This window comes from Hipposideros armiger, unplaced genomic scaffold (assembly GCF_001890085.2).
Source record: "Hipposideros armiger isolate ML-2016 unplaced genomic scaffold, ASM189008v1 scaffold_41, whole genome shotgun sequence".
Taxonomy (NCBI): Eukaryota; Metazoa; Chordata; class Mammalia; order Chiroptera; family Hipposideridae; genus Hipposideros; species Hipposideros armiger.
This window is the reverse complement of record NW_017731391.1, coordinates 308491-321137: the sequence shown is the minus strand read 5'-3', so window position 1 is coordinate 321137 and position 12647 is coordinate 308491. Positions and strand designations below refer to the sequence as shown.

The following is a 12647-nucleotide window of genomic DNA, read 5'->3' as shown; positions in this document are numbered from 1 at the left end:
ATTATTATAATATTGTGTTTTGATATAAGACTCATTAGCTCCTTCTAAGTCTTCATTTTCAGAATTCTATGGTTATTTCATGTTTATTTTATTCCATATAAACCTAGTATCACTTTGTCACATTCCAAAAATACACGTATACAGTTGAGGATAACTTAAACTTATGTGTCAGTAAAGGAATAACTGATATCTTTAAAATATTGTAGTCTTATCTAAGAATAAAATTTATCTCTCCATTTTTTTTGTTTGTTTTCAGTTAGGTTTTAAAATGTGATTTGTTAGAATTCCAAATATTTCATATTTCGTTGGTATTATAGATGGAAAATTATTGTACATTATTTCTCTAACTTGTTTTTTGATTCTCTATTTTATCTTTTTAATAAGCCAGTCATCTTACTAAATTCTTCCACTGCTTTTAATAATTGTCTGTTGATTAGGCTTGATGTTTTAGATCATAGAATCATTAAATTAGCAAAGAACTGAAAATATGTAGTTTAGTCTGAAAAAAAATCATCATTAAACACTGAGAAAACAGACATAATCACAGTGAACGTCTGTTAAGGTTTCCACCATGATATGTGTGCCTTGTCCCCTGCCAGCCTGTGTTCTCAAATACTGGTGTCTTCTTCCCTCCTGACACTGTAGTTCTAAGACCACACCCTCCCCTAATCTACATGGAAAAATGTTATTAGTCTTCTGGTCTTAAAAGGAAACAAATTTCTCTTGACCCACTTTGTATGGCTTATCCCATTCCTCTTCGCCCCTTCACAGCGAAACTCCTGCGTTACCTGCACGGCCCCTGTCCCACGCTTCTCCTCCCACTCTCGCTTCCATTTCAGAGTGCCTTTGGCCTTCATTCCTCCGTTGAAACAGCTGTGGCTGAGGTCATGGAAGACCCACATGTGGGTGGACCCAGTGGTCAGATCTCAGTCCTCATCTTATCTCACTTGTCTTCAAGTGCCTTCTAGGACTCCAAATCTCGACCTTCCTCCCACTTCACTGGTTTCTCTTTTTTGCTCTTTCACGTGGGCTCTTCCATGTCTTCCAAACTCTTCTTGACACTGGAGTTCCCAGGGCTTGGCTCTAGGACCTCGATCTTCTTTATCTCTCCTCCCTCCCTGGTGATCTCATCCAGTCTCATGCCTTCAAGGACCACCTGGAGGCTGATGACTCATCTAGGTTTCTCCCCTGAATTCCTACCACTATTTGACATTTAATAGGCATCTCAAATGTAACCTGTCCAAAATTAAACTACTAACCTAACTACTCTTTTCTCCCCTCAAATCTGCTCCTCAGGTAGTTTTCATCTTTCCCATTATCCAGAATCTGAGACGTTCTCATCACCACTCTCTACCTTCACACTGTGCCTTCTAACTGGTCTCCCAGCTTCCACCCAGGGCCCCTACAGTGGTTAAAACCTGTTCTTGTCATTCCTCTGTTCCCAAATACTCCATTGGTTTCATATTTTCCCCCAGGGGAAGAGCCAAAGTCCATATGATGCCTACAATGATGCCTCGGAAGACAGGGCCCCATGCTACCTGCCAAGCCTCCTTGGCTACCATTCTCCACTTGCTCACTCCACTCCAGCCACCCTGGCCTCCATGAGCATCCCAGGTATGATCCCACCAGGGAGCCTTTGCACTTGCTTTCCTCTTTGTCTAGAACTCTCTCCCTACATGTCAACATGGCTCACACCTTCAAATGTAACCTGAGGAGGCTTCTGTGGCCCCTCTGTATAAGGCTGTAAATCTGCCCAGCCCCACCTTCCCTATCTACCTGCCTTATGGCATCTTACCTATAGCTCTTACTGTCTTCTAACTTAGTAGATAATAGTGCTTTTTAATTTTATTTATCATCTGTTTTTCTCAACCATAATCCTTTGAAGATAGGAATATACAGCTGTAGATATAGATATACAGATACAGATAGACAATTGTTGCCCATACTCCTTCACTCTATCATATAGAGTAGTAGCTGGCACACAGTAGAGTCTCAATAAATATTTGCTTAATTTTTGTATGGGATAATAATAGTAATATCTTATTTGTAGGGATTAAAAAAGAACAAAATAAAAATACTGGACAACAATAGTATGAAAGGTGCATGGGGGAAATCTGAGTAAAAGTATTTTAAGGCCCTTAAATTGATCTGGAGGAAGATTAAGATATAAACTTAGAACTTTAGTTATGCATGGTAAAAAGTAGAGGATAAAAAAAAAAAAGTATGCAACCATTTAAAACAAGGTTAAAGAAGAGAAAGAATAATAGAAATAGCAGGAAAAAAATAGAAAACAAAGATGATAGAAGCCTGACTGTACCAGTCATCACAAATTTAAATGGACTAAATCCACCCTTTAACAGTTAGAGATTTTCTGATTAGATAAAGTGTTTCAAACAAACAAAATATAGCTAAATATTCATTAAAAGAAGCAAATCTAAAACATAAGGTCACAGAAGGGTGACATCAGAGGAAAGTTAAAAGAATACTCAGCAAATATTATCCCCCAAAAGCTCTAGTAATATAAAACAAAATCACTGTCAGGAAACATTAAGGTCACTACATGATAGTAAAAAGCCTCAATTCACCTGGAATATATTACAAGGCTAAAGTTGTGGACCCTAAATAAAAATCTCTGAGTATATCTGAAAATTAGAATGTAGGAGAAATGAAAGAAAAATGTAAATATGGCATAGGACATTTTCATTTATGATCTATGTTTAAATATTTTGAAATACTGTGTATTTGCTAGATTTGGGTATTCATTTCTATTTCTTTTCTTTTCCTACACTGCAATCATCATGTCAATGGATTTAAATAGTCATTATAAAACCTATTTGAAAATTGATGCCCAAGTTTGCTTAAAGCAGGTATGTATGTGTGTACCATTCCCCACCTTGTCCTTTATATGGCGCAGGCGCAGAAAGGCTTGCCAGTGACACATAGTGCTCGGCTGTCCCAGCAGCCCAGCCTTGCTGCCCCTGGCGGGAGCCCTCACCTGGATGTTGAGCTGCTTGTCGTGCAGTGCTCTCTGTAGCTCCAGGAGGCTCCCCTTGAGAGTTCTCAGCTTCGAGGCCAGCTGCTCAGCCTCGTCCTTCGTGTGAGCCTTGCCCTCCAGCAGCAGGTTCTCACTGTGGACGGAGAGCTCCGATAAGGCGACCACCTTCTTCTCTATTTCCACCAGCATGTTCTGGGGCGACAGAAACAAAGATGAAACTCACACACCTGGTCTGCAAAGACCGTTTCTCCCAGCAGAACATAATACTTGCTTCAGTCTTTCATGTGTTTGTGTTTTTTTGTGTGTTTTTTTTCCTAGTTTGCCGACAGCCTGGAAGAGTAGTGTATAGATTTTTTAGAATTCCTTGAACTTCTCAATTTTTCTCTTATTTAAGATTAGATATTATAGAACAAAAGACATATTAGAAAAGCACATGGAAAGCCCATTTTGTATAACCCACAGGTAAGGACAAAAGACCATTCCTTAATATTATCCCACTATTACAATTATTTTATTATTTTATATTAGATTGTGATGCTTATGGCTGATAACAGTAAAGACGTCACATGATCGACCCTTTTCTTGTCAATTTAAAAGGGATTCTCTTTCAAAACATTGCTTCTTTGGGTTGATTTTTTTTTTCAGATTACTGTACCACATTTATTTTTTAATTATTTATGTATGTATGTATGTATGTATGTATGTTTCTTATATGATGTATTTTTCACCTTACATTTCTGCAAGTTTCCTTAAGAATTTTACTTTACTTTCTGTGACAACTCTCTAGTGCTGCTGGGTTTCTTCTAAAATGCAGGCTAATCCAGAAAAAACAAAATAGTCTTCCTTCTTCTAAGGCAAGACTTAAAATAAATACAAAAAAAAAAATCTAGCAGGACAAACACCACCTGTTTTGTTTTCTACAGAAATTGTTCTGTTTTTACATTCCTTAATTCTGAACTCTTTTGAAATGCACTTTCTGAGCTATCAAGTCATTTTCAATCAAGTAATTTATTAAAGAGAAAAGATATTTTATTTCCCTGTTCACAATTAGAATTATTGTCATAAAATTTTAAGAATATAGGTTTGAACCAAAAAACTACAACTAAATGGAAGAGTAAAAATTTTAATGAAATGAGGTGTAAAGGCTGATATCCTAAGGATTATTTCTGAGAAATGAGTATAATTTTGTGCAGGAATGAATTTTCCACTAGGCACAGCTGGCATATCCTAATATGCTGAAGGTCCATGATATTTCGGGGCGGGGGGGGGAGGGCCCAAGAACATGTCTTCATTGTAATTTCTTTTGAAACAGAAGAAAAAAGTGAATATAATCATCATGAAGCTACCCTGGATTATATTAGTGTTTGTACCAACGCAGTTATAAAATAAAAATATAATTTTTACGATTTTTATAGGGGAGGCTCCATGGAAGCAAAGTGCTCAGGGTCCCCCAAAATTACAACGTGGCCCTGATTCTGTGTAAGAGCCACAATTCGAATTTTACAACTGGCTTAAGTACTAGATTTGAATTGACCAAGACACTGTTGTAAACTTGTGTGATTCCATATGCTTCTAGTTTCTAAAACAATACTGTCAAAATACCATTTTAATACTTTGTAAAAGTCCTGAAATACATGATCTGAATTATGGACTCTACGCAGGACTACAAAAATAGAGCTATCCAAAAAAGGAGGCAGTGGGAGTAATGATGAAACATATTTTGAAATTCTAGTGCATGTGGTGATTTCAAGTGCTGGAAGAAAATGCTAAAAATAGATGTCTCTTTTCAGGAAGACACTTTAGAAAAGATGATATAAAGAACAGAAAACACTAGCAGGTGCCTTACATTCATTTTTTTTCCTTCTGATTTTTCTTTTGATCTATTGTCTATCATTAAGGCAGAGACTAATAATGCCTTGAATACATATAGATAAGTTACCCAAATAATTTAAAAATCCAAATTATAATGATCAATGTCACAATAAATCTCAAATCATAAAAGGAATGAGCAAAGTGGCATGCTACATATTAAGAAAAAAGATGGTGTTCATTAATTAATGGTTTTTACATATTTCCTCTGATTCCCAATGGGGTGAACATGAAGTTATGCGTCCTGATATTTAACCGTGCAGATTAGGGTCTTCTAGAGACTTGCTAGTTCGGTAAGTGAAAGAGCTTTTAAGACATACTTCACCCATATGTGAAGTCTAACATGTTCATAATTATTGATAGTCAATGATTGATACATCAGAGTTCATTATCTATTCTCTATACTTTTGTATGTGAATTTGAAAATTTCCATAACCAAGAGGTAAGTAAATGATATGATAATAAAAACCATAATGCCATTACCTCTTACATTACTTCCTAGAGACCGCACATCAGAGGAAGGAAATTTTCTGCTCCCCAAGACATCCTTCCAGTGTTCAATCTATCTGTCTATGACTGACAGTTTTTCCAAGTTTTCCAAAAAATATTAGAATTAGAACCAACAGTGCAATGAAGCACCTACGGACACCTCCTCCCGTATTTATCCACAGTCTGATTTACTGGTACTAATTCTCATTGGCTTTGTATCTCTTATTAGCTACCAAATATGCACACTGTACATGTTTTGGTATCAACAGTCTTTTAAAAATGTCCCTTAGGAAGTTGAAGATTTTCTAAAGATTAGAAACTATTGGTAAAATTTTTCAAAACACTAAGTTCATGCTTGAATTTCATTTAAGCTTTTACAAGGTATTGATTGCCTACTCTCTAAATATGTAAAGTACATGGATTGTGAAAAATCATATGTCCATACCGAGCCTTTTAACCATTATGCTTTCTGTCTGTTTTTACATTTAAAAACATTCTTTGTGATTTGACATATTTCTCCGAGGCATTTGTATACCTGGCAGTCCACCAGCTGGGCCTCCATGTCCATGGGCTCCTTGGGTGCACCCAGTGCAAGGTCCAGGGTGGCCTTGGTGACTAAGAGCCAGTGGTCCAGCTCGTCAGCCTCAGAGCGGTATCTCTGCAGGGCCTGCTCCTGTCTCTGTTCCTCCAGCTGATCGTTTAACTTCTCCTAATGAATTAAGCAGACGGTAACATGGATCACCTGAGGGTAAAATCAGTAGACTTCAACACAGTAGAGCACTGGTTCTCAGCCCTGGCTTAACATCAGAATAAGCTGTGAAACTTTAAAAAAAAAATAATGCTTTTGCCTGGGCCACATACCAGAACAACAAGTCAGAACTTCTGGAAGTGCGTCTCAAGATTAGTATTTTTTTGAAAGCTTCTCCAATGATTCTAATGTGCACCTAGCATTTAAGGGCTCTTAAGTAACATACCTGTGGGACCAGGAAGATAATGTGAATGAATGGAAATTGATCAAGGATTAGAGCAAAGCAATGGCCAGAGACAGTCAGTAAATGGCAACAGGTGCTTGACCTCAATGCTGGGGAAACTGTAGGGAATGGTGGGGGCTGTGACAAACTGAAGAACAGGGCCCACCTCAAAAGGCAACATCATGCAGCTTCAGGCCATTGATTTCCTGCCAGAAATGGTGGCCTAGTGGTGCTAGTTTCTTGAGTGAAGACAGAAATTTAAATTTTTTGGATAGATCTCTGGGTTCTTTTCAATGATGGCAAATAATTCATATTAAAAAAAAAATCCAGGCCCATCACTATATTTTGAAACTCCACAAGGGTTTCGTAGAGTAACTGGGGACAATATTAATAAATTAAAATTTTAAGTCTTAAGTTACTCTACTTTAAAAAATATTTTATGAATAATTTCTTATTTTTAAACTTAAACTTTTAAAACATAGTTTAAGGGCTGGCCGAGTGGCTCAGTTGGTTAAGAGCTCGCTCAAGAGTTTGACTCTGAGCAACAGCGGTTCGAGTCCAGCCCAAGCTGAGCAGCCGCTGAGCTGCCAACAGGTAGCAGGATGGCTCAGCTAAAAAAAAAATAAAATAAAATAAAAAATAAAAAAAATAAAACATAGTTTAAAATAAAGAGTACATAGAGCTGACATGTTGATTTTAGATTTCTCACAAACAAGAAATAGATAAATATATGATTTAACTAATCTTATAATAAGTAAAACTAGAAAGAGCCTACATACCCAGCACTAGGACCATGGCTAATTGAATTACGCCATAACCAGCTATATAAAATAATATTAAGTTCATATACTAAGAAATGTATTGAGAACTGATTACATCTCTGGGAAGCAACTATAGACACTGGAGATATTATACAAGGAGACAGATGCTCTGAAGGTCTTTATGGAGTCTCTAGTCTAATATCATATATGTTTAGGGCCAGGAGTTATGAGAACAAAGAAAAAGGAAAAGAACTTATTTTTAACACATACGTTATTGTTACCAAAATATTTCTCTGTATTAAATAATACAGAGGGTGCCAAAAATATCTATACACATTTTAAGAAAGGAAAGTTGTATTGAAATTCCGCTGATGGTAACCACTTGCAGCACCTCTTATAACTGCAGAAGTCAAACGTGACCTGTATTCATCATTTGTTATCGGTATATATTGAGTATTACAATTTTAACACAGTTTTTTCCTGTCTTAAAATGTGTATACATTTTTTTTTGGCACCTTCTGTACTAAAGTTAGGTAACAGGAAAGCTGGAATTGCAAGAACAGATTTTCTTGAATCAGCGTGCATGAACTGGCTAGCAGCAACTAAGGATTTATTCTTCGCAGCATTAGTAATACTATTCATAAAATCCTCTTAGTTAAACATAACGAGCCATTGTGCAAACCTACAATTCTTCTTCACAGGCTTGTCTACCAAGTATTTGCTTTGCACATGCTCAATTTTTCATGCTGAAATGAGGCAGAAAGGGGTGAAAAGACACATTCATGGCTATACACTGACTCAGTGCTGTCCCCGAGACCCTCCTGGAGACACAAATCCAGCTTCTTCAGAGCAGGGAAACAATAAAAATGGACATCACATAAGTAACTCAGATATTCGCCAACACAACCGTTAAGAGTTCAGGAGGATGTGAGGGCACCTGCAGAGCTCGTTACCTCCAACAGCTGCCGTTTCCCTGATGCTTTCATCTTGATGGTGGACATGCGCTCTGCTAAGACAGTGAGCGTGGACTGCAGGGCCAGCTGCTCCGCGGGGTCGCACTCTGGGGACTTGGACACCAGCTCGTCTGCGAGCGATGCCTGAAGGTCACTGATTTCATCCTGAAGCATGAGAATCTCGTCCATCAGAGCCTGCAGGAAAGACGGCAATCACTCTCATGTATGTGCTGTTTTGGGGACTGAGAAATCCTATCACTATAGGCCAAGTCTCACATCCACTGAGATTAGTGAAGTTATTTCACTTGAAGCCATTTAACCAGCAAACAGGGGGCCTGCTAACCTGAGTTTCACAATGAAAGTACCAGACTACGTGTCGGAAAAGTTCTGATTTCAAAACAGTTTGTGTCACTAACTTAAGTAAATTTGAACAAGTTAATTGAATTTTTCCATTTTCAACAGGCTCGTCTATATCCGAGAGGCATACGCTCAATTATGTCTGAGTCCACAATTCTACACTGAAAATAAAATTTGTCGCTTTCTTTCTCAACATGACTTCTCACTCCAAATGGCCCCAAGTCTGAGACAAGCAGTATGTTTGAATCCAAAACTTATACAAGGCAGGGGAAATCTGTCACCTGTTCCTATGTCACCACCCTGTCCTCATTTTTCTCCTTTGCTCCCAACTCTAAAATTTGAAGTCTCTCAGGGCTAATTTCCAGGCCCTCTCTCCTCTCTTCACAGCCCCTCCCAGATGATGTCATCCAGCCCTAGGCTTTCAAGTCTTTTAGGGCTGAACACTCCCAAAGGTACCTATATCCCTAACCCAGACATCAGCCCTAAATGTCAGGCTTGTATATTCCACTCACATGTTTCATGGGCATCTCCTATTCTGTATAAAGCCTGTCCCCCAACCTCGACCTCCCCACCTCAGGAATAAGGCACCACCCTTCTTTTCTTTGCTCCACCTCCAGACCCAGGAGTCATAATTCCCACTTTCCTTTACTTGCCAAATCCAATCCGACACCAAATCCAATTGGTTTTATCTCCAAAATATACCTTGTGTATCTGTACGTTTCCTCTGCCCCTACCCTAAGTCAGAGCCAAACCTGTTATCTGAATTGCTCTAATGGTCTACCCCTGGACCCACCTGCATATATACCCTTGTCTCTCCAGGCAACCTTTCACGAAGTAATTAGAGTAAATATTTAAAAAGGTAAATCAGGTCCTCTCACCTGCCCCCCACCCCCACCCCGCCATTTTAAAATACTTAGCGGCTCACTGCCTCTGAAATAAAACCCAAGCTCCTGGCCATACTTGTAGGGTCTCACCCCTGCCTGCCTCTCATACCATGCTCTCTTGTTGCTCACTTCATCCCTGCCTTTGTTAGCTACTCCAGGACCCGCAATTTCTGGAAAAGAGCACCCCATTTCCCTGATTATCTATCACAAGTATACATGGTGTTTATTTCTCATTTTTCATGTTTTATGACTTGCGCTTCAGCTGAAATCTTGACAGGAGAAATTCTTATTTAGGATTTAAATGGTGTATGAGAAAGACAGGCCTTACGGCGGGAAGGGCCACCGTGACTTCAAGTAAAGAAATACGGGCTTTATATTTGCTATTTCAGTTTCCAGTGCGCCCCTACAGGCACGATTGCCACCTCTCCCACGGGCCCTTAGGTTTCACTGTACATACAGGGCCATCGCAGAGGGAATGGCCTTCCAATGAATATTTAAAAAACAGAACAACAGAAAATCCTTCTCTTTCCCCAATATCAAGTGTGATCATGGGTAGCTGATTTTTAAAATAAACTATTTTATTGACATGATTATATACACCTAGAAAAGTGGACAAACTGTCGATGCGAATTTATGAACGCTTACAAACCGCACGTCCCCATGCTCCTGACACCCAGATCAAGGAACACAACGCTATCAGGACTCTATGAGCCCCCTGGACCTCCTCCCTGTCACTGTTGCCTGTTCGGGAGCTCTTTGTAAATGGAATCGCACCTGATGCACTGGTTTGTATCTGGCTTCTTTCACACCCTGACTGTGAACGTCTCTCATGGGGTTGCAGGTAGAAAGAGCTGATCACCTTCATCGTTTGTCTTGGCTATTCGTGACCTTTCCCTTTCCAATGTGTATCTTGTCATACGTTTGTAATATATTTTAGAATTAGCTTGTCAATGTCCACCAAAGAACTTGCTGAGATATTTTAATGGGATTGTAAGGAAGTTACAAGGTAGATCTTGTTTGTTATACATTCAAGATGCTCTTTGTCCAGAAAATCATTTCCTGCTACTTGATAATCATTTTCAGTATGTACCTGATTGCCAGAAGTATACAATTCATATTATTTGGTCTGTTTAATGTAAAGGCTTCTCTATAACCACAGTGACCCCATTTTTCTGCACTGACTCTCTGTGCAAACAAGACGAGCCTGCATTATTTCACACCCTGTTCATTCTCATTCTCTCCGCCGTGCCTTTCCTCACACGCCTACATTCACAGTGCCCTCTACCCACTCCTGCCCTTCCAACTTTTCAAAATCTGTGTTTCCCAAAGACCTGATAGAGTCTCCTTCCCACCACTGTAGCCCACAATCACACTGCCCTTTTTTTTTTTTTGTACAATGTGTTGGTAATTCACTCCACCCCCTAAAGCATGGTTTTCAATCATGCATTAATGAAAAAGTTTGTCTCTTTCAGCTGTGCACATAGTAGGTGCTCAACACATCTAGTTGAATTAATTGTAATTCCTAATAGAGAAAACATGTATCGGAATCATGAAGCAATCAGGAAAAAAGCCTCCACGTTTAATCTCAGTGGATTTGACCAATCAAGTGTGCAGTGAAGTCACCAGCTTCCATTTCCAACTAACCATGTTCTAAAACAGCTCTTTTTCATGTTGTGAAGTAAGCAGTGAAAGAATTAGGAAATAAAAGGTTTTAGAACTGTTCATTTCCATCCGGTTACAGTCAAGCTCTCTCTCATCATGCTTCAGTTTCCTCTCAAGGGAGAGGGGATATTTTTGGAAGACGGCAGTAGTTTTTAACTTTAAGATCCAGCAGCCAAGCTTACTGGGGATGGGGTTTTTTTTTTTGCGGTGATGAAAATGTTTTTGAGACCAGATAGACGGGGTAGTTGTATGACTTGTGAAAGCACTAAATGCCACAGAATTGTACACTTCAAAATGGTTAATTTCGAGATGTGAATTTCACTTCAATTAAAAAAAAAAAGTCCAGCAGTCAAATGCATGTTTACCCCTAACTCTATCTCAGCTGGTGGCCAGCTGCTTCCCTACAACATCTGACTCAGAAATAAGGAGAGGAAGATGAACCGTACGTCTTTGGGTTTCTGACTTGCGGTTATAAGGGGGGAGTGTGCAAGCCACTCACGTGGTTTAGAGAAGTACCTTGAGCTTCTCTAAAATGACTCACTTGCTAGATGGGAAGGGGTGAGGATGGGGGAGAAGGTGAAGGGATTAGAAAGTACAAACTGCTAGTCACAATATAGTCACAGGAATACTAAATACAGTATGGGGACTATATTAATAATCAATAATATTATAAAGATCATGTAGAGTGCCAGATGGGCACTGGACTTATCAGGGGGATCACTTCATAGACTGTGTAGATGCCTGACCACTGCACTCTGCACCTGAAGCTGAAATAGAATAATATTGAACATCAATTATAATTAACTATATATATAATACATAATATATAATACTTATATATTATGTATTTTATATATATATTAGTCATGGGATGTAAAGTACAGCACAGGGAATATAGTCAATGGTATTGTAACAGCTACATACAGTGTCAGAGGAATGGTAGATTAGGGGGGTTATCACTTTGTGAGGGGTGTAAATGTCTAACTAGTATGTTGTCTTATACACCTGAAACTAATAAAAAAAAAATAACTAAATAAAATGACTCAGTCTGGGGAGAACGTGGTTGGTTCAACACCAAAGGGAAACATGAATTTCACTGGGACTTTCAGAACTATCAGTACAGTTTGGTTCAAACTGTACACAGTTGTTACACGTATTAAAAACACAAAAACAAAACCAAAATAATCTGAGAGCTCTGTCTACTATCTCTCCATCACTGAGCTTCGAGTGGTGAAAACAACACATGCCCACAAGGCCTTAGCTGCCCGTGACAGTGGAGGTTGCCACCACAGAGGGCTTACTCAGAACAGCCAGAAGTCAGCTTACGAATTGCACTAATGTCTTAAAATTAAATCTATTGTGCACTTTAGAGGACAACAGGAAAGGCACTGCGCTCCACCCACATTCAGTAGATTTGGACAAGTGTTTAAAGGCAAAATGTAGGAAATAGGTTAGCTCTTTAAAGAAACTGAATACTTCCAAGAAGTGTTGGGAAATAACACTTAAAAGTGTTTCTATTAATTTTTTTAAAATGTATTTTATTTTATTTTTTAATACTACAGATTGTTTTTTATTGTGAAATAAACATTTTTTAATTAGTTTCAGCTGTAAAACACAGTGCACTAGTTATATTTTTTACCCCTCAAAGTGACAACCCCCCTCCCCCAATCCACCGCCCCACTCTCCACCCCCATATCATACGTGTC

The 12647-nt window shown here is 38.7% G+C and overlaps 1 protein-coding gene across 1 annotated transcript in view; it reads right to left on the bottom strand.

Annotated features, from left to right (window-relative positions):
* SYNE1 (spectrin repeat containing nuclear envelope protein 1) overlaps nucleotides 1–12647 on the bottom strand; it is a 455684-nt gene that overhangs the window by 151826 nt on the left and 291211 nt on the right. The window contains exons 96-98 of the mRNA XM_019638911.1: nucleotides 8039–8233; nucleotides 5889–6062; nucleotides 2996–3187 (exon numbers count right to left, since the gene is read on the bottom strand). Coding sequence (XP_019494456.1) covers nucleotides 2996–3187; nucleotides 5889–6062; nucleotides 8039–8233 — 561 coding nt within the window. The remainder of the gene's footprint in view (nucleotides 1–2995; nucleotides 3188–5888; nucleotides 6063–8038; nucleotides 8234–12647) is intronic.